The 27,279-nt window shown below is 31.2% G+C and overlaps 1 protein-coding gene across 5 annotated transcripts in view; it reads left to right on the forward strand.

Moving 5' to 3' along the window:
- LOC114342178 (four and a half LIM domains protein 2) overlaps positions 1 to 27,279 on the forward strand; it is a 485,196-nt gene that overhangs the window by 385,023 nt on the left and 72,894 nt on the right. For 4 of the 5 annotated variants that reach the window (XM_050657502.1, XM_028292970.2, XM_050657504.1 and 1 more), the window contains 2 exons: positions 7,101 to 7,301; positions 7,504 to 7,678. In XM_050657502.1, the coding sequence (XP_050513459.1) occupies positions 7,101 to 7,301; positions 7,504 to 7,678 (376 nt within the window). The remainder of the gene's footprint in view (positions 1 to 7,100; positions 7,302 to 7,503; positions 7,679 to 27,279) is intronic. The other variant, XM_050657505.1, reaches the window with a different exon arrangement.

A 27,279-nucleotide genomic window follows, 5' to 3' on the forward strand; every position in this document is an offset into this window, starting at 1 on the left:
AACTCTAAACTATCCACTTTTATTATTTTTGTTCTAATTCTCTCATTAAAATAAATGGGATTAGATCGACAAGATATAAAATGTGCCAAAAAATCCGATAGTTTCACCAACTATGGTTTTAATTTTTTTCTCTTGGAATCCCTAAGTTATATTGTGAAGATGGACTGATGATATAAGAAGGGTATGTACCAACTGGATTGTAATAGCGCAAGATCTATGCAGTTTTTGGAGGAGGTCTATGCAGTGGACGACCATGGGCTAATGATGATGAATGATCGATCACCAAGGTGCGTCTTATCTTTGACATATATAGTATAGTCTTTGACATACATATGACGTACATAGTCATTCCGGATCATCTTCATTTTCAGTAACTATTAGAGCATAGTCACAGTAAAATTTAGATTTCTCTATCACATTCTGTGTGTTTTATACTGCCTTTATGATTGCGTCGATGATCATATTGCATAGAAACAATAGAAAGGGATACAACGAATATGCTTATCTAATGCGTGCTTCTTTTTGTTCTTAACGTGCTTTATCAAGTCCCCTTTATGATGACGATTAATACGAGAAGACTGTCTCTGGAGCATTTCAGGATAGTTTTTTCTACTCTCCGTATTTCAATCCATTTTCTGATATTTTTCAACCACGAGGCTTGCCTTCTGCCAATTCCGCTGTACCTTTCGATTTTACCCTTCAAAATCCGTCGAAGAAGCTGTGTTTCCTGAATTATATGTCCAAGATATGCTACTTTTCTTAATACGACTCCAGCAATCAACTGACACCGCCGAAACTATGAAGAAGTCATTTTCTTCACAGAGAATATGAAAAAAAAAATTCAGGCTTACCACCAACTACCCATCCACCATGATCTTCTTTTCTTATTTCTAGCATTATGGAACATGCTATGATTTGTTTTTAAACCAAGAGGAGTAAACTAAAAAGACAGATTCACACCCAAAAAAGTCACTAGAAAAATCACCAAATACATCTTCTTTTTTGGTTGATCGCCTTTCGACGATAATCCATACATATTATATTATACTAATACGTCGCTAAAGAGTTTTAAAAACAACTATTTTTAATATAAAAGTAGACTAAAAATCTAAAAATTAAAGGAATAACGCAAAAAACACAAAAATCGCCAATATTAATTAACCTATAAAATGACAGAAGTGTCATAATTTCATAAATGTCAAGTGTCAAAATTTCGTAACAGTGGAGTAAACTTGCCTGAGGTTGGACCAATTACAAACAAGTATTACGGCGCGGTAAATTTGAATTACTCCTCTTGGTTAAGAAACAGACCATAGTAGACTACTGTCTGTTCATTGCCATCAAGTCTTCCCTAGACGATGAGGTCCAGCATTCTCGCCATCGTTTTGGTGGTCTACCCTATGGTCTTTTACGTACTGGATTATTCGTTTTTGCGCTTTTAACGAGTCTGCTGTCCTCCATTGTCTTAATATGTTTGTTCCAATATCTTCATCTCTGTCTGGCCCACCTTCTTATATCCTGTATTCCACAGTTTTGTCTGATGTCTTCACTTCTTATTCTGTTATGTAGAGTTTTGCCTTGTATACTTTTTGGTGTTCTCATTTCAACTGTTCTCATCTATTTGTGTCTGGTCTTGTTTCTGCCGCATATTTTATAATAGGTCTTATTGTTGTTTTGTATATTTTGACTTTGCTTTCAGTATTTAGATATTTGTTCTTCCAAACGACTTTTTTCAAGCATACTGAGATTTTAGTTGCTTTCATTGTTATGTTCTCTGACCTCTTTTGAGAGATTTCTATAGCTTGTTATTTCCGCACCAAGATATTTGAAGTGATTTACCTGTTGAACATATTTTTCTTTAGCTTTAGTATTTAATGCATGCAGTAGCCTTTGGAGATTGTCTTCAGAATCAGCGATAACTGCCATAAGGATAGCATCCTCAGCGTAGCAAACGACTCTAAAGAATGTGTACATCTTAAATCTAGCTGTTCTGGAAAGGTTTTCTATTATTTTGTCCATTATTAAATTAAATATGAAAGGGCTCACTAAATAGCAGGATCGTAAATCGTAATCGACGGATTCCTGTGTTTAGTGTGTTTATAACTATGTCTTCTGTTGTCAAATATCCTACTTTTATTTTTGTTTTACATTGTTTGGTAATATCGTGTACTAGGTTAATTAGCCTGTGGTTTAGCCTCTTTTCTTCCATTATTTATAACACGTCCTTTAATCGCACTCTCATTGGATTAATTATTTGTTGGATTTATTTATCTCTCACATTGGATTAATTATTTGTTTTGATTTCGACTTTTTAACGTTTTTAAACTAAAAACCATAAAAGATTCGTTGAATGCGATGATCAAAGAAGCTCATGAAAAATAGTGTGATTAATGATAGACAACTGCCACAAAACCCTATTCACATTATTATTATATCCCATAATTGACTGGGAGATGCAAGCAAACAAGTAAACTTTTCACGAACATTAAAAAATACCCAACTATTTGCATATAAGTGTACAAAAATAGATTGATTACAATTTGGCAAGCTCACTACTAACAGCTCTAAAAATAAGTTTTACATGGTTCAGATAATTCGCACTTGTTTCATGTATTATGAAATTCGACCTAGGCTATTTATACACGGATCAGAAATGATCGCGATGTAGAAACTGCTACCTGTTTTAAAACGCAAAAAAAATATATAAAGAGTGGAAGTGATAAAAATGTAAATGTTCAGATGTTATAAATAAAAAGGAATTCTTTGCAATCGTGGTCCTATATTGGGATTGTCGGAAGCCACAGATGATAATAATACTCAAAAAATTGACGCTAATAAGAAAACTATCATCTTCTTCTTTATGTGCCATCTCTGCGACGGAGGTCGGCAATCATCATAGTTATTCGGATTTTAGAGACCGCTGCTCTGAAAAGTTAATTTGATGTCCGTATCATTCTCTCAGGTTGCACTTCAAATGATATTCTACGTCTCCTTATGCTTTTTTTTTTCCTTGAATCGTTCCCTGAGCAAGTTGTATCCCTCTCCACGTGTAATATGTCAAGAGATATTCCAATTTTCTTGTTTTGATTGAATTTAAGATTTCCATTTCTTTATTCATCTTTCTCAGAACCTCTTTGTTTGTAACCTGTTCTGTCCATGATATTTTCAGAATTCTTCTATACACCCACAACTCGAGTGATTCCAGTTTTTTCATTGATGCCGCATTCAAGGTCCAAGCGTTCATTCCATAAAACAAAATCGAGAAAACGTAGCATCTAGCCAACCTAAGGTCGATGCGGCACTGCAGAAAGTTTGGTAGGATGGTGGATGGTAGATACCTGCCTGGCGACCATCTAGCAGTGGCTTTCCACTACCATCTAACCATCCGGTGGTTCGCCAGGCGTCTATCCACCCATATCAGTCGTGTTTGATATTCCATCCGGGTAACCTGGCTATGGAGGAAAGCGTAATAAGTGCTATGTATAAAAGAAGGGCAATTTGGGACCCAGCAGACCCACTATGTGACGAACCATGGCTTAAAATATCTGTTTTATTTATTCTTTGCAGTTGCATTAAAAAAATCCAATATTCAAGTAAGGTGAATTTAAAAAACAATTTGTACCTTTAAGTCGATTTTTCTCCACTTTCTGGAAAGTGTAGTCAGTGAGTTTTACCTCTAATAGGACGATATGCTAAAAAACAATAACGTACCAAATGAAACAAACGATTCTTCAGCAGTCAGTTGGATACTGACTTCTGACTTTATTTCACTCTTTCACTGCGTCCAGGATGCAGCGCCCCTCCACCATCCACCTTTAAAATCCACCCTCCAAGCGACCATCTAGCATCCTGCAGTGCGGCATCGGCTTTACTCTTGCTTTGCTCTAACTTCTTCGTTTATTAGAAGAAGAAGGTTTTGTTTAAGAAAACTATGGGCAAACATGATGCCCATAGTTTGCATTATTAAATAAGGAAAATTCATTGTCCATAGTGCATTTCGATCTGATAAAACATAATAATTTCGTAATCCGTGTCGCTGAACACGAATATCATGTCGGCAATGGTGTCTGAGGCACCTGGTGCCCAGTAGGGGGCTCGTCTCTTGGTCTTTTATGGAAATTCAATACAAAATGAGGTCGTTCTGCGCACAAGGTGGATCGAAGATCATTGTCGACATGATATTCGTGTTCAGTGACCCTAAAAACCCCCCGAGTAATGACTTTGCACTGATTTCTTTTCAAATTTCAACAAAACTCAAGAAGACAAAACCAGTCCTGGTCAACGGATACTTCAAAGACGATCGCCGTCGTGATATTCGTGATCTGCGACCCCAAGACCAAGAACCACCGAATAACGAGTTTCCAGTGATTTTATATAGTCCAAGTAATGAAGCTTAGAATAGAACAAAACGTCGCAATTTTTACAGAATGGATCGATTTGCCTGAAAATTTGGGAATAAGTAAGGGATAGTCCAAGGATCAAAATCTATATCATGCCAAAAGGCGCTTTTACCATGGGGGTGGTTGCCACCCCATCTCGGGGGTGGAAATTTTTATTATATTTTGACCACAAGAGTTGGTAAAAACATTCATTATAAGCAAAAAACGTTCTATACATTTTTTTGATAAAATTAATAGTTTTCGATTTATTCGCTATCGAAAGTGTTGATTTTATATCGAAAAAATCAATGTTTTTAATCAGTTTTCTGCTAATAACTCAAAAAGTTTTCGTTTTATCAAAACAACTTTACCTAACAAAAATGTACCTTTTGAAAAAATAAACAAAACCGTTTTTTTTTATTTTCTTTGAGACCAATAGTAATCGAGCTATACCTACTTTATTATAAATACGTTGACGCTTCTTCGTCAAATGCTAAATATCGTAGTTTCAAAGTCAAAGGACGGGAAAACTATGCATTCTTCGTAGATAACTTGTTGAAACTAATTTAAAGTATTTAAAAATATGTATCTCCAGAAATAAAAAAAAATCTCTAGCTAAAAAAATTAAGTGACTTATAATGAAAAGAATGTCAGTCCCTATTTTTTTCCAGCAAAAAAGTGATCGTAAACAACCCTCTAATCACCACCCTAATTAAAATTTGTCATTGTCCTGATTTGGTTTTCTTGATTTGTGTATAGGTTCTAGAAGTTTGATCGACTTAGAATGATTATTTTAAAAAAAAATGGAGTTAAAAGCAAATAACGAGTTTTTTTAGTTTGGTAAAAATGCCCTTTTCTTCAGAATAGAAAGATTAGCATCAGAGATACGAAAAAATATTTAAATATGAAATTGTGCTTATTTAATTCCCAAGAAATTGGTTTGCACAAATTTTTTTACGGCAAAAATTGAGTGAGTTATTGACAATTAAAACTTGTAATATCATGCAAAAATCACCTTTACCAACCCTTTCAATGCCACCTCTTTTTGTGACTGAGAATTTTAAAAGGATTTAATATTAAAGTGATACAGTAGCGATCAACAGGTAGCCAAAACGCGTTCCAAGATTGCGGCTGTAATTTTGAATATTTTTTCGAGATATTTGGCACACATATTCGTAATATAATAAAGAATGGCGGTACAGAGCCCAATTTGAAAAATATATTAATATGTGGAAATTACTCTGTAATTAAATACAGTATTAAAAAAACGAGCCTGTACCGCCATTAAGAAGAACAAAAAAACACACTTTCTTCAAATAAACTTTTTTATCCGAATTTTGTGTCATTTTGGAACTACTAATGAAGTAAAAAATTTTAGTAGTTCCAAAATGACACAAAATCTAGGCATCGGATAAAAAAGTTTATTTGAAGAAAGTGTATTTTTTTGTTCTTCTTAACGGCGGTACAGGCTCGTTTTTTTAATATTGCATTTAATTGCAGAGTAATTTCCACATATTAATATATTTTTCAAATTGGGCTCTGTACCGCCATTCTTTGTTATATTACGAATACGTGTGCCAAATATCTCGAAAAAATATTCAAAATTACAGCCGCAATCTTGGAACGCGTTTTGGCTACCTGTTGATCGCTACTGTTTCCTCTTAATAGCCTTTTAGATCTTGTAAAAACCTACAAAATTCTTTTTTAACGAACTTTCTAAGGTAAAAAATAAAAAAGTAACGGTTAAAAATCAATATATTTTTTTGACAAAAAAAGGAGAATTCCAATTGGAAGCATAAGAATATAAGTTAGTGGTGTTTTAAGTCATTGGCCTTATTTATTCTTCTTTATTTATGTATTATTAATAGATTCTAGAAGTTTGACTGGCTTAGAATGAATAGTTTTAAAAAAACTGAAGTTTAAAGCGAATAACGAAGGTTTGCAATTTGGTAAAAAATGCAATTCTCTTTAGAATAGAAAGATTAGCGTCAGAGATACGAAAAAATGTTTTAATATGAAATTGTAGGTAATTTAATTCTCAAGAAATTGGTTTGATAAAATTTGTTCTACGGTAAAAATTGAGTGAATCGTAAATGAGTATACCATCGAAAAACATTGATTTTTTTTAGATATCTAACACTTTCGATAGCGAATAAATCAAAAACTATTAATTTTATCAAAAAAATGTATAGAACTTTTTTTGATTAGAATGAATGTTTTTACCAATTTTTGCGGTCAAAATATAAAAAAAAATCCACACCCGAAATGGGGTGGCAACCACTCCCATGGTAAAAGCGCCTTTCGGCATCATATAGATTTTGATCCTTGGACTATCCACTACTTATTCTCAAATTTTCAAGCAAATCGATTCATTCTGTAAAAATTGCGAGGTTTCGTCCTATTTTAAGCTTCATTACTTGGACTATTATTATGTTTCACCACTTCGAAATGCACTTTGGACAATGCATTTTTCTTGTTCGATAATACAATTTTCATCCATCCAGCTGCAAAAATTGGTAGTTTTTGGACTTTATACTGCTTCATTGACTCGTCTACAAAACAGAGCTATTTCTAATCCAAGTATGTATTTGTTCTGTCGAAGATGATCTTATACAATTGATTACTACTTTGGTGTGAATTTTAATAAATAACCGTTTATGATTTTTCATAAAACTAACGCCTTGTAGAGCCAAAATTAATGTTGTTTTTTTTTTGTTTTAGTTAATTTTCAGTGGAGAATACACCAAGGCTATGAACAAGGACTGGCACGGCCAACATTTCTGCTGCTGGCAATGTGACGAAAGCCTTACTGGCCAACGCTATGTTCTCCGCGACGAACATCCATACTGCGTCTCCTGCTACGAATCAGTCTTCGCCAATGCTTGCGAAAAATGTAGCAAAGTCATCGGTATCGACTCTAAGGTAAGGCTTCTTTAAATAATGTTGAAGCATATTCAATGTATCAAAGTCGGTTGAAATCTCAAGGATTTTAACTATAGACTGACCAAAAAACATAAGATCAACCACCAAACACTCAATTTATACATTTTCTGGTGTCGATTGCTATACTTATACATATTGACATTTATATGCTTATAAAATGGTGATATTATTTTTGTTCTAGGATTTGTCCTACAAAGACAAGCATTGGCATGAAGCCTGCTTCCTCTGCACTACCTGCGGAGAGTCCCTGGTAGACAAACAGTTCGGATCTAAAGGTGATAGGATCTACTGCGGCAACTGCTACGACCAACAGTTCGCCTCCAGATGCGACGGATGCCACGAGATCTTTAGAGCTGGTAAGTCATTTCTATTTACCTGTATTTAGTATTGTAATGAGAATTATGATCACGGAATCAAATTATTGACACTTATTCACGACAATTTATGAATCACGCAGAAATTGTAGGTCATTTATCTGACCGCTGTACAGGACTATCTTCGTTTCAACTAGAAAGTTCTGCCGAGTTCTAGAGATGAGCGGAACATTCCCAATTTTTCTAGAAATAATGCATTTGTGTATATAAGGAGTGATATTGCTAATTTAGAGCAGTTAATAAGATAATTTTGAACTGCAAAATTCTAAATAAATAATTTTATATAAATTCGAACCGCTGGTTTTATTTAAATAATGTTACAGTTGGTGTCATGTGTGGGGTAATTTATTAATTTGAGAATAAAGACTTTTGAAAAGACTTTTGAATTTGGAAAAGTATTGTTCGCCGGAAATGTTCCACAAATCTCTAGTCATCACATGGCCTAACCGCTGCCGTTCGTCGGTGGAACTCTCTAGAGTATGCCAAGTTGGAACCGTTACTTGATGTCGGTGGAAATTAACTCTTTCGTTACTGTATATTACATATTTTAAAAATAAATGTAGATAGTTTAGACCTGCCAGTAGGAAGAGCAGGAGAGAGGTGGATAGACGAAGTGAAAACCGATACTAAAGAGATATTGAGGGGGATAACTGCATGAGAGTAGCCAGAGATAGATATATTTGGAGGTGGGTGCTGGGGGGTGAGGCCAGGGCCATATAAAAAACCGCGAAATGTTACCATTTAAAGGGGTGCGTTTTAAATAAAGCGGTGAATTAGTCCCTATGCACCAAGGGCATTAGAGTGAATTATATGCACTTTTCGTTAAATTTCGTTGAATTGTTTCTTAAGGAAATGTCACTTTCTCTAGTCAACCCTCTTCTCAATTCTCATTTTTCTCTTTTTGCTAGGGGGTTGAACCTTGACACAACTATTGTTGCCCACAATCGGTCTTGGTCTTGCAGTCTTGGTCTTGCAGTCTTGGTCTTGTTCTTGCGTTTTCTCAAGACCAAGACCGTGCAAGATTTGAGCAAAAACAAGACTAAGCCTGCGAGATTCTTGCGTCTTGCGGTTAGGAATAAGTGTCGTTTTAGGGAGTGTAGTAGTTCGGGTATATGCTTAGTGACTCTATGACACGCAAAAAAATATGTAACAAAAATTTAGTAAATTGGACTTATGCTTATTACGAACACAATATGCTCATTATGCTCATTACATAATTGACACGTACTCAGAGGTCATTATTACAATGTAAAAATAAAATATTTTGTACATCCTTTCCCAGCAGACGACTTCTTCGCTCTGAAATTAATTATCCAGATTTTGATTAGCTGATAAAAAATATAATAAGATTAGCATACCTACTGTTAAGGACACCCACTCAATAAATAATTTTTTTTTTCGTTATTAGTTAGTAGGAAACCACAAATCTTATCGGCTTAAGACTAAATAAACATCGTTTCTGCTGAGTGTGCGATGAGATCATTCGGATAAACAAAATTTGCTGAAAGAGCGCGGCTAATATTAAAAAGTAACGAGAAATATTAATATCAGATAGCGCCGGCTACCGTGTAAACAAAATACCGAAATACTTAAAGTAACGAAGTAACGATATATGTATATAATTCTCGTTTTGGTATTCGGTACTTGGGATATTGGATATTAACGAGTATAAAATAACGAGTAGTTACTTTTTCGACATCACTAAGCTTCATGCCTAATTGAGCCTTCCTTCGAGTCTAATGTAATAATTGTTTTTCATCTGATCTGTTTTGTTCTCAGGTGTCAGTTATTTACGACAGTTAATAATTAAGTTGGTCTTTACTTTCATCATTCTCTTTGCCTTATCCCTATGCGGGGTCGGCTTCCCTAATTGCATTTCTCCACACAATTCTATCTTGGGTCATATCAATGTCAATCCCCTTTACCAACATGTCCTGCCTTATCGCCTCCCCCCAGGTCTTTGGTCTTCCTCTCCTACTCCTTCCAGGAATCTGCACTTCAGCTATTCTTCGTATTGGGTGATTACCGTCTCGACGTTGAACATGACCAAACCATCTTAACCTATGCTCTCTCAATTTGGCATCAATTGGTGCCACACCTAGACTTCCCCTAATATACTCATTTCTAATTTTATCCTTCTTTTTCACCCCACTCATCCATCTAAGCATTCTCATGTCCGCCACATGCATTCGTTGTTCCTCTTTCTTATTCAATGCCCAACATTCAGTTCCGTACATCATAGCCGGTCTTATGGCTGTTTTATAGAATTTTCCCTTCAGTTTCATTGGAACTTTTCTGTCACACAACACACCACTCGCTTCTTTCCACTTCATCCATCCAGCCCTAATTATACTGCATGCATCTCCATCTATTTCTCCATTACTCTGTAATACCGATCCCAGGTACTTAAAACTATTGCTTTTTACAATCAGTTCACCATCCAAAGATACCATTTTATTTGTAGTAACTCCATCTTTAAATGAACATTCCAAATACTCTGTTTTTGTAAACCTTTTTCCTCCAGAGCTTGCCTCCACTGTTCCAGTTCTAAGTCTCTTTAACTATTCCCTACTAACATGACATCATCAGCATACATTAAGCACCATGGAATGTTACCCTGTAGTTTCGCTGTTATCTGGTCCAAAACTAATAAGAATAAATACGAACTAAGCACAGAGCCTTGATGCAATCCTACTTTCACATGAAATTTATCAGTCTCTCCCACACCTGTCCTAACACTAGTCGTTACTCCCTCATACATATCCCTCACAGGTTGGTCTTTACTATGGCTATGTTAATTCAAGCTTTAAATGTACCTACTCTGTTAGGTTGTTCTAAGATCTAAAGTAACTTTTAATAAATAGCACTAGGCTAATGGGTAACTGCGAGACTTGCAAGACTCTTGCTGCAACACCAAGACCAAGACCAAGCAGGAGCGCAAAAATACCAAGACCAAGACCAGGTGTATTGGCGCAAGACCAAGACTGTGTAACTCTCGTCTTGTTCTTGCATTTGGGCAATACTTGCCTCAACTAAATAAATTTACAGAAAGTTTTTCTTTAAATACAAAATTGATGTGTCTTTTCGAATTTTCATAATATTATTTACAGGAATCTGGCAAGTTTTCAGGTTGTCGCACCGTGTAGCTAATAATGTTATGAATTTAGTGGACACTTCCTGTATATATATGTCAATGACTAGTTCATCAAGCATGTATCGTGACTAACGAAAGACACTATAAGTACAAAATTCAATTAAGTCCATTAATAATCTAAAGGTGTGTGGGTGTCTATAAATTCGTTCTTCGTGCTTTTACTATAATTTTCCTCACTTTTACTATAATTGGACGTGAACACTCAGTCTTTCTTGAATTAATGTCGAATTTGGTTAATTAAATGTATCTATCAGATAGTGGTAATGGCAATTAAATGGTTTTGAAGCCTACTTGAGTGAAAAAGTTGATTAATGACAAATTAAGTAACAAACAAGAAATATTGGAGCGAATTGACACGGAAGCTATGAAGTTGAAAACATGGCCGATAATGAGTAAATGAATAGAAAGCATTCTTTTCCTTTTAAGGTGTTGAGATTCTAAGAGTTTCATATGGTCAATGGACCTCAAAAAATGAAAAAACCCGCGCGGAGTTCTAACATTTAAAGTACTAGGTACGTTTTTGAGAAAGGGTGAATTAGTATCAATGCACTAGGGAGCTTTAGGGTGAATTCTATGCACTTTTCGTACATATACAGTATGTCCCTGTAAGTTGTATCCATATGGAAAACTTTTTTATTATTAATTTTACGAAAAAAAGTTATTCTTTATAAAAAGCTCTGCATGATCCAAAACCTGAGATTTAACCATCAAATATCAAATTTTTTGAATATTATACGAGGTATGTCAAAAAATTTTGAATTTCGCTCAAGAGTAAAGTAGCTTTATTTTTCACAATATTGAAAATTGCTATTATGAAAAGTTGTTTGGAATTAAAAACTGTATTCTAGTATGTAATTACATCCTTCTAATTGAAAATTTTTTTTTTGAAAAATTATGGATAACTAACATTATTTTCAGTTATTTAAATATATGTTAAAAGAAAAAGAAAAGAAAAGAAAAGAAAAAAAAAGAAAAGAAATATAAAAAAAAATAATAAAATAAAAATAAAAAAAAAATAAAAAAATAAAAAAAAATAATAAAAAAAAAAAAAAAAAGAAAGAAAAAATATAAAAAAGATATATAAAAAAAATAGAAAAAAAAATATAATAATTAAAAAAAATATAAAAAAAAATATGTAGATAAAAATGAATGACGAACTTGGACAGTCCATAGTAAAATAGCTTTCGAATGAAGTAGAGGGCTAAAGAAGAATGTTGCAGTTTTTTCTGTGGAACTCTGAGAACATCATTTGGAAAAAAATTAATAAAAATATATATATATATATATATATATATATAAAAAATTATTAAAAAAAAATACAAAAATAATTATTTATTAGTAGAATTGTTTGTTATATTAGTATTAGTTTTAGGATAAGATACGAAAAAATGACTAATAAAATAAAAAATAGTAAAATTGGCGAATGGATTTAGTGTCCGCAGTCATATAAACCCAAACAAACAACAACAACAGTTATTTTAATTCAAATACCTCTTTTATTATTAATTTTACGAAAAAAAGTGATTCTTAATAAAAAGTTCTGCATGGTCGAAAATCTAAAATACAACCATCTTTTGTCAAATTTTATCAATTTTATACGAGGTATGTCAAAAAATATGAATTTCGCTCAAGAGTAAAATACGTTTATTTTTCACAATATCGAAAATTGTTATAATGAAAAGTTATTTAGAATTAAAAACTATGTTTCAGTATGTAATTACATCCTTCTAATTGAAATGTTCTGAACTATAAAGGTACTTTACTTTTGATCTAAATTTATTTTTTTGACATACCTCGTATAAAATTGATAAAATTTGATATAAGATGGTTGTATTTTAAGTTTTAGACCATGCAGAACTTTTTATTAAGAATCACTTTTTTTCGTAAAATTAATAATAAAAGAGTTATCAGAATTGAAATAACTGAAAAAATAATGAGATCCATAATTTCTCAAAAAAAATTTTTTTTCAATTAGAAGGATGTAATTGCATATTAGAATATAGTTTTTAATTCCAAACAACTTTTCATAATAGTAATTTCCAATATTACGAAAAATAAAGCTACTTTACTCTTGAGTGAAATTCAAACTTTTTGACATACCTCGTATAATATTCAAAAAATTTGATATTTGATGGTTAAATCTTAGGTTTTGGACCATGCAGAGCTTTTTATAAAGAATAACTTTTTTTCGTAAAATTAATAATAAAAAAGTTTTCCATATGGATACAACTTACAGGGACATACTGTATATCTACAGAAAAGTTGATAATTATTATTAAATTAAATTTCCTATCGAAATGTCGCTTCTAAAATCAAAAATATTTTTTTTACAAAAATATATTCAAAAACCGAAGCAAAAAAAAACACGAAAACACGCGAATTTTCTTTTTGCCCCATAACTTTTTTTCACGGGTGTATAGGCATAGAAATTGCTTCACAGAAAAATATATAACATTTTTCTTTAAAATGACGTTTGATATAAGTCGATAAAACGAGGAATTTAAAAAAATAGCAGTAAAATTTAGCAAAAATTGTTAAAACTAGAAAACTTTGAAGAACCATATCTTGTTTAAAATTAGACCTAGAAACTACTACTATGGACCATGTTAAAGGTAATTGATTTTGATTTCTATTAATGTGACATTGCATAATACCTAAAACTGCGTAGCAAAAAATTATAAGTAAAACAAAGTTTGCGAAAAAATAGGGAAAATTTACCCAAAAATGGTGTGAGTGGCGAACTTTGAAACATCGTGTCTTGTATACTAAACTTGCATGCATAGAAATCGGCCCACTTAAAAATTTGGTCATTTTTGATATCTCGAATTTCATAAACCTGTCGTCCGATTTAAAGTCTTTAAACCCCAATAAATTAAAACCCAACTATAGCCTCAAGCTTTCTTAACATTCTGTTTTTTGACTCATTCGCTTATGTTGGATAATAAAAAAGTTAGGTACTTTAACAACTAGCCATGTTCTTCATCAGTACAGCGTGTTTCTAAATAAGTGCGAGAAACTTTAAGGGGTAATTCTGCATGAAAATATAATGACAGTTTACTTTATCATCGTATGTCCGCAAATGCTTCGTTTACGAGATACGGGATGTTAAATTTTTTCTTACAAATTGACGATTTATTTATTGCTTTAAAACCGGTTGAGATATGCAAAATAAATTTGGTGGGTTGTAAGACGTAGTTATTGCACATTTTTTGACATACAATTAAGAATTTTATGTTCACCATTGGCATGCATACGGGTAATATGATCGGTCATATTACCCGTATGCGCCAATGTACCCCAGGCTGTGGGTGAAAAATAGGTCGATTTCAGGATATAATTCAGGAATTTTTGAAACCTATCAGGTGTTGTAAAGGACGATGCCAGGAATAACTTCAACTAAAATGTAACCAAAAATATTGTGCGCTTTTTTTATATTGCGATTTTCATTTGTTAAATTTGCAATTTTTAATGATTTTAAATTTTGCAGCTTAGGATATTGATTTTAGAGAAAAACTTTTTAATAGAAAGTTGTAGTAAATTAAAAAACCTACAATTTGGGGTATGATAAGTTTAATTTCGTTAATTGGTCATTGCAAAACAGCCTGCGAAAGGTCCAAAATGGCCGTTTTTTACAATTGCAATATTTATTGTACAAATAATTTTTTTATTTTTTAAAGCTTTAAAATGAAGATCTTTTAATTCCAAAAATAAAAAAAATTGTAAAGCCATATTAACAAATTTGTTGCTTAGATATTATAAATTGTTTATCCCAAGAGGTCAAATGTCGAAGGCTATAACTTTTTGAAAAAAAATCGTAGAGAGTTGTTTAAACATCTAATCTCCTTCTAAAGAGTTATATTTTCATATTCTAATGTAAACAAATGCGTAAAATATTTTTAAACCTCTAATTTTTGGGTTTGAAAATAAGGGGGCAAATTTTGTTATAAACATTTAGAGCTGAAGCGGCCCTGTACATCATATGAGTTTTAACTTACAGATTATTGTTGAGATAAAACGAAGATTGATAAAAAAATAAAAAAAATTTACGACCAACTGAAGCCGAGATAATTTTTGGTTTGAAAATAAGGGGGCAAATTTCGTTATAAACATTTAGAGCTGAAGCGGCCCTGTACATCCTATGAGTTTCTAACTTACAGATTATTGTTTCTGAAGAAAAAAAGAAGATTTATAAATTAAAAATTTTCTACGACCAACTGAAGCCGAGATATTTTTAATCGTAGTGCCTTTATTTATAACAATTAAGAAATTATTTTACAGCCATTGACTAAAGAAAGACTTATGTTATCTTAAAATAAAAATTATTATAAAATATAATTACATTTAATTATTAAAAATTATTTTTAAAATCGGTGCTTTTGCGAGCGGCCGAATTTTGCAAATCGCCCGGCTCGCTTCAAATCCGCGCGGTCGGAAAATTTTTACGTAACTTGTATTAAATTTTGTCAGAAAACAATTTAATAATATTACCATTATAATATACAGTCTATTTACCACTGTATTTGTTTTTCTTGATAAACTTTTATATGTGAAATTTAATTTATGAAGAAATAATTTTACAAAAATGATACATATATGAAATATATAACTATATTTTTAATTTTTTCATTGTTATATAAATATAATAATAATAATGTTACTTCTTACTGTAATATACAATATAAAACTTTTTTTTCTTGTAGTGACTATTCGTTTTGGATTTCACATATAAAAGTTTTCAAGAAAAACAAATACAGTGGTAAATAGACTGTATATTATAATGGTAGTATTATTAAATTGTTTTCTGTCAAAATTTAATACAAGTTAAGTAAAAAAATTTTCCGAGCGCGCGGATTTGAAGCCAGCTAGGCGATTTGCAAAATTCGGCCGCTTGCAAAAGCACCGATTTTAAAAATAATTTTTAATAATTAAATGTAATTATATTTTATAGTAATTTTTATTTTAAGATAATATAAGTCTTTCTTTAGTCAATGACTGTAAAAAAATATCTTAATTGTTATAAATAAAGGCACTACGATTTAAGAAAAAAAAACAATTATCTCGGCTTCGGTTGGCTGTAGAAAATTTTTATTTTTTTATAAATCTTCGTTTCATCTTCAGGAACAATAATTTGTAAATAAAAAACTCATAGGATGTACAGGGCCGCTTCAGTTCTAAATGTTTATAACGAAATTTGCCCCCTTATTTTCAAACCCAAAAATTAGAGGTTTAAAAATGTTTTACGCATTTATTTACATCAGAATATGAAAATATAACTCTTTAGAAGGAAATTGGATGTTTCACCAATTCTATACGATTTTTTTTTTAAAGTTATAGCCTTCGACATTTGACCTCTTGGAATAAACAATTTATAGTATCTAAGCAACAAATTCGTTAATCTGGCTTTACAATTTTTTTTTTAAGTTTGGAATTGGAAGATCTTCATTTTAAAAGCTTTAAAAAATAAAAAAATTATTTGTACAATAAATAATGCAATTGTAAAAAACGGCCATTTTGGACCTTTCGCAGGCTGTTTTGCAGTAACCAATTAACGAAATTAAACTTACCATATCTCAAATTGTAGGTTTTTTAATTTACTACAACTTTCTATTAAAAATTTTTTCTCTAAAATCAATATCCTAAGCTGCAAAATTAAAAATCATTAAAAATTGCAAATTTAACAAATGAAAATCGCAATAGAAAAAAAAGCGCACAATATTTTTGGTTACATTTTAGTAGAAGTTATTCCTGGCATCGTCCTTAACAACACCTGATAGGTTTCAAAAATTCCTGAATTATATCACGTTTTTTCACCCACAGCCTGGAGTAATGGTGAATATTGAATTCTTAATTGTATGTTAAAAAATGTACAATAACTACGTCTTAAAACCTACCAAATTTCATTTGCATAACTCAACCGGTTTTAGAGCAATAAATAAATCGTCAGTTTGTAAGAAAAATTTTAACACCCCCTATCTCGGAAACGAAGCATTTGCGGACATACGATTATAAAGCCAACTGTCATTATTTTTTCATGCATAATTACCCCTTAAAGTTTGCAATACTTATTTAAAAACACCCTGTATTAACGAAAAACAATGCTAGTTGTTAAAGTACTTTACTTTTTTATTATCCAACATAAGCGAATGACTCAAAAAACAGAATGTTAAGAAAACATGATAGACCAGAGCGCATCTGTAACAATATTAGTATTAATTTATTCAAAAACACCCTGTATTGGTGAAAAATATGGATCGTTGTTAAAGCACCTAACTGTTTTATGGTATTAAAGAATAAGGCTATAACATATTAAAATATCACTTAAATCGGACAAGTTTAGGAAATTTGAGACATCAAAAATTATTAAATTTTGAAGTGGACCGATTTCTATCCGAGCTTTAGTCACCAGGTGTGTGTGTTCTATAACATAGGAATATCTCGTAAACAATGACCAAAATTCTTCTATTTACTATATTTTTTTGTTTGGTCTTTGACTTCGGTTTCGACTAAAAACTACATTTATAGTCTAGTAAAATAAAATTTCACTACATGTAAAACAAAATGTAAATTCGTACAGGTTGAAGCAAATTTTATATCAAAGTTTAGGTGGGTACAAAAGATATTTTCAAGAAAGTATCCAAATCACACAAGGGGATCATTCTTTAAATAATTAAAAAGGGGTCATTTTTGCAAAAAAATTACTTTTTTAACTGCTGAGGTCATTCAATTACTAATGAAGGTCTATAGGATTATTTTCTGCAAAGTTGAAGGGTTAATCTTTCACATATAACTTACTAAATTAAATTTGACCCCCTATTTATTTAAATAATTATACATGAAACTTTAAAAACAAATTTGCAAAAAATTATTTTTAGCGTTTTAAATAAGCACTAAAAAATATCTTATTTTACAGGAGAAATTGCACTATGTTATCAGTATTAATCAAAAAAAAATTAGTCCAAAAATATTTAATATTTTTTGAGATATTGAATTTGTTTATTAAATGTTACTCTATTTTCAATTGCAAAAACGCGGTTGTTGCCAAAGAAATATTCACCTGTATTAAATCTTATTAGTTTTATTTTTATGTATATTTTCGATAAATGTATTGATAAATTCAAATTTCAATTAAACTTCCCCCTAAAATGACATTTGAAAATTATTCAAATTTGTTTATAATTTGTTTTTTTAATAACGTCGCGGGGATTAAATATTTTGAAATGCCGTTTCGATAATTGGATTTCTGGGAATTTTTCACTAATTAACAAATTTTTTTATCTTTTTTTCCTCTTCTTTTTTTTCTTGGAATTGTATTACTACGGGCCCTTTTAGGGTTAAGTTTCATTAAGAATGTCGAATCCCTAAGTTATAGATTCTAGACCTAAAAATATTAAGATTGGTCTAAAATCACTTAAATAAAATGTGGCTGGTTACTGAGTTACAGGGTGTTTAATTTAAAAATTAAAAATTATTTTTACCAAGTACTTTCAAACTATTTGACGCATCCTTATCATACTTGTCAGAAAGTGTGGGTACTATACAGACTACTAAATTGTGACAAATAAAAGTTTCTAGCTACTACCAGAGGCGTACGACAGGGGATAGTTAATGGTTGACCCATTCCAAATTCTACGCCACTGAGGGAATTATTATTTTAGCGAAATTTTTCGATTCTCCAATACTTTATATGTAAATAATATACTCTTTACTGGTAACGATTAAGTCATTAGTTTTCGAGATATTGGACGTTAAAAATGAAACGGCATAGTTATTTTGATTCATTCATTCATTCATTTTAAACTTCCAATATCTCTCAAACTGATGACTTTATCAATACCAATAAAGTTATTTACATACAAAGTATTGGGGAATCGAAAAATTTCGTTAAAATAGTAATTCACTCAGTGGCGTAGAATTTGGGAAGGGTCAATCATTCACTATCCCCTGTCGTACGCCTCTGGCACTAGCTAGAAACGTTTATTAATCACAATTTAGTAGGGTGTATAATAGCCACACTTTCTGCCAAGTATGATAAGGATACGTTAAATAGTTTTAAAGTACTTGGTAACAATAATTTTTAAATTTTTAAATAAAACACCCCGTAACTCAGTAAGTAGCCACATTTTATTTAAGAGATTTTAGTTAAATCTTAATATTTTTAGGTCTACAATCTAGATCTCATAGACTCGACATTCTTAATAAAATTTAACCCTAAAAGGGCCCGTAGTAATATAACTCCAAGGAAAAAAAGAAGAAGAAAAAACGACAAAAAAATTGTGTTAATTAGTAAAAAATTCCCAGGAACCCAATTATCGAAACGGCATTTTAAAATACTTAATCCCCGCGACGTTATTAAAAAAACAAATTATAAACAAATTTGTATGATTTTCAAATGTCATTTTAGGGGGGAGTTTAATTGAAATTTGAATGTATTCATACAATTATCGACAATATACATAAAAATAAAAATAATGAGATCTTAAGCAGGTGAATATTTCTTTGGCAACAACCGCGTTTTTGCAATTGAAAATATAGTAACATTTAATAAACAACTTCAATATCTCAAAAAATATTAAATATTTTTTGACCAATTTTTTTTTGCTTAATACTGGTAACATATTGCAACTCAGTCTGTAAAATAAGATATTTTATAGTGCTTATTTAAAACGCTAAAAATAATTATTTGCGAATTTGTTTTTTAAGTTTTATATACAATTATTTAAATAAATAGAGGGTCAAATTTAATTTAGTAAGTCGTATGTGAAAGATTTACCCTTCAGATTTGTAGAAAAAATCCCATAGACCTTCATTGATAAGTGAATTACCTCAGCAGTTAAAAAAGTATTTTTTTTGCAAAAATGACCCCTTTTTAATTATTTAAACAATGATCCCCTTGTATGATTTGGATACTTTCTTGAAAATATCTTTTGTACCCACCTAAACTTTGATATAAAATTTGTTTTAACCTGTACGAATTTACATTTTGACTTTTTTTTATTTTATTAGGCTATTATTCGTTTTTTAGTCTGCAGCATGGGCATTATTTTCGTCTAGGAGTATACGTAGAAATATACATCCTTCTAAACTTTCATCAAACCACCAATTTATAATAAGTTTTATCGCTTTAGATTATTGATAATGCTAGTAAAACACGTTTTGTAATTTTTTCTTTTGTCAAGCGCAAGGTAAAAAAATTATTTATTGTTCGTTGATGCACGTTTTATTGTTCATAATGTTATTAATAAACGAGAAGTTTTTATCGCGGTGTGCACCTTACACACGACCTTTTCAATCAAAATATGGCTATTTAAGCGGTAAAAACATTACTTAAGTATCATTAAAAATTCATAATATATTTAATAAGATAAGAAAATTTACATTTTTAGTTGGCGGATATCAAAAGATCGTGTCATGCTATCGTTTAGATTGTAAATATTGAAGATTTTGAAGTTCATTGATTACTATTGGGTTTTTGAACGTGTAAAAGTTCAGAAAACGGTAGACAAACTCATTAGTCTGGGCTGATTATCGGAGAATAGGCCATTTTTGGGAAAAGTTATTTACCAGCAATTTTATTGCTGGAATCAAATCTTATGATTGTATATATTAATAATATAGGTATGCAAAGTCTGCAGATAGTGTGCTACTTTTTTTATAAACAAAATGGCGCCCGAAAATCGTGTTTTTTTCAATTTTTGCTCTATAACTCCAAAGATTTTAACTTTACACCAAAAACACTCAAATAAAAATTCACCGCAACTAAATTCTGCATAGAGACGTGTTTTTCCCGATTTACTTCGATGAAAACTTTCCCCGGAAAAAGCGGGTTTTTCCAACAAAATCTTTAATTTTCAACAAAACTTTTAAATAAGTAATTGTTAATCAATAATTAAATAACTTGGTAATGTAAAAGCCCTTTTCGTATAGATTATAATTCCAGAAGCCGATGGAAATTGAACGAACAGTTTAGCAACAATTTAATTGTTAATTAAAAATTTACGGTCGCTATAATAACGACAATAATTATGATGCATAAGAATAACTATGATTTTTTCATAAAAAGACACTATACCTATCTAACGTACTTTACAGAATTGAAATTGGACTATTTAAGCGGCCTCGGGAATATTTTAAAATTATAAAGAATTTTTTGGCTTATAAACAAATAGAATATCTCGGGAAATATTAAACTAAGTTAAATTATAAAAACGGTATTCGAAAAACAGCGGCAGGACGCTTCTTTTAAAAGAAAAAACGTTTAATTATGATGAGTAGTTCCTGAGATACAACCGGTCAAAGTTGACCGGAATTTACGGCAAAGATATAAACAACAGGATCATAACTTTCAAACCATCACCTTTTTATTTTTGTCCTCTTTCTCCACACCAATTTTCATATCCTTAAAATACTCATAACATATATTATTATAATAGAAACTATCGATAATACATGTGAAAATTGCCAAAAATAGCAAAATTCCAATAAAAAAATAGGTTGGAGAAAATGTAACCCTCAAAGTTCAAAATCGGTATACGTTAAAAAAATGCATTTTCTCGGCTTCTCATGGAACAATTTCCTTCATTCTTTTTTTGTTCCCAAGTAATTCGAGTAGAGCCATCGAACTAACGCATTATTAAATGTCAAACTTGCTTTTGTTTGGTTATAATAAATTAATTTATTTATTATAACACAAAATTTTAATTTGTCTAAATAAAAATTGTTTAAATAATTGTACAGCTTTCAAATGAGAATATTTATGTTTTTAACTTCAAAAGGTACACTTGTAGTAAGTTTGTCTAAAAAAAGCCTACAACTGGAAAAAATATGTAGTTTTCTGTTCTTATAAATAATTTAATCTATTATAACAAAACAAAAGCAAGTTTGACATTTAATAATGCGTTAGTTCGATGGCTCTACTCGAGCTATTAGGGAACAAAAAAAGAATGAAGGAAATTGCTCCATGGGAAGCCGAGAAAATGCATTTTTTTAACGTGTGAAATACATGTGAAAATTGCCAAAAATAGCAAAATTCCAATAAAAAAATAGGTTGGAGAAAATGTAACCCTCAAAGTTCAAAATCGGTATACGTTAAAAAAATGCATTTTCTCGGCTTCTCATGGAACAATTTCCTTCATTCTTTTTTTGTTCCCAAGTAATTCGAGTAGAGCCATCGAACTAACGCATTATTAAATGTCAAACTTGCTTTTGTTTGGTTATAATAAATTAATTTATTTATTATAACACAAAATTTTAATTTGTCTAAATAAAAATTGTTTAAATAATTGTACAGCTTTCAAATGAGAATATTTATGTTTTTAACTTCAAAAGGTACACTTGTAGTAAGTTTGTCTAAAAAAAGCCTACAACTGGAAAAAATATGTAGTTTTCTGTTCTTATAAATAATTTAATCTATTATAACAAAACAAAAGCAAGTTTGACATTTAATAATGCGTTAGTTCGATGGCTCTACTCGAGCTATTAGGGAACAAAAAAAGAATGAAGGAAATTGCTCCATGGGAAGCCGAGAAAATGCATTTTTTTAACGTATACCGATTTTGAACTTTGAGGGTTACATTTTCTCCAACCTAATTTTTGATTGGAATTTTGCTGTTTTTGGCAATTTTCACACGTATTATCGATAGTTTTTATTATAATAATATATGTTATGAGTATTTTAAAGATATGAAAATTGGTGTCTAGAAAGAGGACAAAAATAAAAAGGTGATGGTTTGAAAATTATGATCCTATTGTTTATATCTTTGCCGTAAATTCCGGTCAACTTTGACTGGTTGTATCTCAGGAACCACTCGTCATAATTAAACGTTTTTTCTTTTAAAAGAAGCGTCCTGCCGATGTTTTTCGAATACCGTTTTTATAATTTAATTTAGTTTAATATTTCCCGAGATCTTCTATTTGTTTATAAGCCAAAAAATTCTTTATAATTTTAAAATATTCCCGAGGCCGCTTAAATAGTCCAATTTCAATTCTGTAAAGTACATTAGATAGGTATAGTATCTTTTTATGAAAAAATCATAGTTATTCTTATGCATAATAATTATTGTCGTTATTATAGCGACCGTAAATTTTTAATTAACAATTCAATTGTTGCTAAACTGTTTATTCAATTTACATGGGCTTCTGGAATTATAATCTATACGAAAAGGGCTTTTACATTACCAAGTTATTTAAATATTGATTAACAATTACTTATCTAAAATTTTAGTTGAAAATTAAAGATTTTGTTGGAAAAACCCGCTTTTTCCGGGGAAAGTTTTCTTAGAACTGAATCGGGAAAAACACGTCTCTGTGCAGAATTTAATTGCGGTTAATTTTTATTTGGGTGTTTTTGGTGTAAAGTTAAAATCTTTGGAGTTATAGAGCAAAAATTGAAAAAAACACGATTTTCGGGCGCCATTTTGTTTATAAAAAAAGTAGCACACTATCTGCGGACTTTGCATATCTATATTATTAATACATACAATAATAAGATTCGATTCCAGCATTAAAATTGCTGGTAAATAACTTTTCCTTGTATTTTGCTAATTAGCCCAGAGTACATACAAGTTGTATTGATCGAATGTCCTCGCTTTCCGAATATTTACCTTGAAGGATTAACTTCAGTAATCTGTATTTAGTACCGTTTCTCATTACATATGTGTCCGAGATATTCTAACTTTCTCCTTTTAATGGTGTACATCACTTCTCTTTCTTTCTCCACTCTTCGTAATACGGTCTCGTTGGTTATCTTGTCCGTCCATGATATCCTTAGGATTCGCCTGTATAGCCACATCTCGAAGGCTTCAAGTTTTTTCTCCATCGATTCAGTGAGTGTCCAGGATTCAACTCCGTAGTATAATAATCATCATCATCATCATGGCATCCACACTCCTAACGGAGTGATTGCCGCCCTCTTTGGGCTCTTCCGATTCGTTTGTCGCGGTGAATCAATCCGCATTAACATTTTGGTTTTAATTGGTTGTGTGACTTGGCATCTTCTACAATTTTTCTCCATTCATTCCTGTTTTTGCTTATGGTTGCCCATTCTCTGACTCCCATCTTCTTAAGGTCCTCGACTATCTGGTTCTCCCATCTAGTTTTGGGTCTTTCTCGTGGTCTGCTTGATACAGGTCTCCATTTGGAAATTTTCTTGATGACGGCTTCTGGATTTCTCCTTTCTATATGTCCCATCTATCTGACGTATCTGAGTCTCTGTCCCTTGATAAATCTGATGATGTCTTCTCCTTTCAGAAGTCCTCTTACTTCGTGGTTCATGAGTTTTCTAAATTCATTATTACCTAAATGTAGTGGGCCTGCTATCCTCCGAATTATTTTCCGCTCTAGGATCCTCAATCTTTCTTCCTCTTTCTGGGTCAGACACATTACCTCAGCACCATATGTGATTACTGGTCTAATTGCTGCTTTGTAAATCTTCAGTTTAGTATTCTGAGTAAGCTTCTTATCTTTGAGGAAATTATTGTATTTCCAGTAGGCTCTGTTTCCTGCCTGGATTCTTTCACTGATTATGATGCTTCTATCGTTAGTTCCATTAACTGAGACTCCAAGATATTTAAAGTGTTCTACTTTTTCAAACTTATATTCACCAATATTTAAACATGTCACATTATCTGGATTTTTTCTTGAGCATATTAGGTATTTTGTGCTTTTTTCAAAGCCTGTAGACATTGTAACTCAAAAACTAGTTGACCAACTCACCTGGAATTTTGTATATATTTTCTTTAGACATTCCTTGAGGTAACACTGTCGAGATATTTTTTGTTTTATGATTATTTTTTGTTTAACAATAATAAATATGTTGATTTTCACTTGTTTTTGCAAAAAATTCGTTGTTTTGACTTCTGAGTGATAGCAAACAGTCAAAATTCGATAAAACTAAAAACCTCGACAGCGTTAGCTCGAGAAACTCATAAGCTAATAAAATATTTTTGAATTTTTTGTTTACCGTTGGTTTATTTTTCAAAATTTTTCTTTGAATTTTTGCGTGAATATTCTATGAATTGTACTAAATATGCCTATTTAATTTAAAAATAAAATAATTCTACCATACTTTAAAAAAAATGTCTTGAAATATTGATTTCAACCCCTACAGATAGCTTTGACACGATTTTAATAGGCAACTCATGCTACAAATATGTGTCTATGTATGAAATTTAATAAAAAAAAATGTCTCATCCGGCAAGCACTTGGTACAGATCGATCTATATTCGGATCCCGTACTATTACTTGTAGTCCAAATCTTTCACTTACTTCATTTACTTTGTTTATTAGTTGCTGTAAACTGTTCAAACTGTCTGCAAACGTTCTTTAGTCTAGAGAAAAACATCAAATGTGATTCAAAAATAGTAAAACAGCTTCTGATAATAATTGCTATATCAAATAAATCCATGCATTATATTTCTCTCTTGGTGTATAACAATATTTGCACTATTGATGTCATCATTATTTTTGATATCATCAAAACAAATTATTCAAATTAGCGTAGGTAATGTATGAATCAAACAAAAAACAAGGTGGGTGTTCCCAGCTTTTCAATAGAAACATCTCGAGATGAGAAAAAATATGTAACATCTATATACGCCGGTTAACTTTTTTTTATTGTGACTTATCTGTACTTACACTTTATTCGAATCTAAGGTTTAATAACTGTATCCAAACCTGTCACAGTTCATTATCTTCAAAAGATACAGTTATGTTTTTTGTTTGTTTAATGAGAGGTAGAAGTGATTCACGTAATTTTGAGAAATCTGCAATCTTTCTCACAGGCTTTTTCCAGTCTTGATATCATTTATACATATTAAAAGTATCTTCATATATGTTATATATGATATAATAAAAAATAGTATAAATTTAAACCTACCACTAAAATCTGAGCAAGATATAGAAGAAGCAGTCAAACATCTAACTGTAAAAATACAACAAGCCGCATGGGAAGCTTCACCTGATATAATATATGATATTATCATATGTTAAGAGATCGGGCTCATACCCGCTCTATATAAAAACCATGACATACGAGAAAAGACAATTTAAGAAAAAGATGGCAGACCACCCGTGCTCCAGATGACAAAACCAAATACAACAGAGCAACCCGTCAATTAAAAAAGGTCCTACAGGAACACAAAGAACAAGAAATAAACTATTTTCTAGAGAATCTGTCTAGCTCTGAAGAAAAGAACTACTTGTTATGAAAATTGTCTAAAAAAACTCAAAACACAATCACAAACTAAAGCACCGATAAGAAAAAATGACGGCACCTGGTCTCGAAGTGACGAAGAGAGGGCTGACACCTTCGCTGAACATCTTCAGTCAGTTTTCTAATCGCACAAGAGAGAGGTTCCAGAGAACGAAGAGAACTTTCACCACGCTGAGCAGATGGGACGGAATTATTCAAAATTCCCTCATCTTAATTTCGTCTCGGCACCCGTATGATTTATAATTTTTGAAAATCACGGGAGGGAGTAACCAGAGAAGTTCCACCTTATGTCAATCTGGTGGTATGGGAACGATATTTATTGTAGTTTTCTGTGCTACTTCGATTGATAAGATTTATAATTGTTTCTGGAAACTTTTCGGGGAGAAGACAAAGAGGACTTAGAGCAGCTGAAGATAGAGATCAATGGAGAAAATTTGTTTGTGAAAGGTTCGTTAAAGATTGTTTATTGGAGTGTCAGTCGACCTCAACCTCAACCTAAGACTAACGTGAAGAGATGAATGCAGATGTCTTTGAAGAATATTTCACACAATATACAGGGTGCGCCAAACCTCTGGTCTTCTTTGATTACGGCTAAACTATGAGATATACAAAAAAATGTTTATAACAAAACTAATGTGTATCAAAGAGGTCTATATTCTAAAATTATTTTTGATTATACAGGGTGAGTCAGAACGACGGTATGAACTAAAGTTGTATTTTTTTAAATGGAACACCCTGTATATTAAATCATTTTTGAATATATTATTTAAAAATATGAAAAATTTGTTTAAGGTCTTATAGGCCTAAAGTTAATAATTTTTGAAATATTTACATTTTTATTAAAAAAAATGGTAATATTTATAGGGTTGTGGATTATGTTTCCAAAGAAATAAAAATTTAAGTGATAGGTCAAAAGTTTTAAAATATAGTCTTATTTTTAAATAATTTAATATTTTTTACTTTTAGCCATAAAATATACAGTGTGATCACTATTTGCAAATACAAAATTTTCTCATTTTTTTTAAATGGGACACCCTGTATATTAGTTTTTCATTTTGTAGTAAATATTACAACCTTTCTTTTGGTATAAGGTTGTATGTACCTAGCATGTTTCGTTTTGTAGATATTTAAAAAAAATCTATAGATTTTACGTTTTTGCGGATTTTTTATTTAAAAATTTTTTTGCAAAAAAAATAATTATAATCTGGTTTTAGAAACATA

This window comes from Diabrotica virgifera, chromosome 8, assembly GCF_917563875.1.
Source record: "Diabrotica virgifera virgifera chromosome 8, PGI_DIABVI_V3a".
NCBI lineage: Eukaryota > Metazoa > Arthropoda > Insecta > Coleoptera > Chrysomelidae > Diabrotica > Diabrotica virgifera.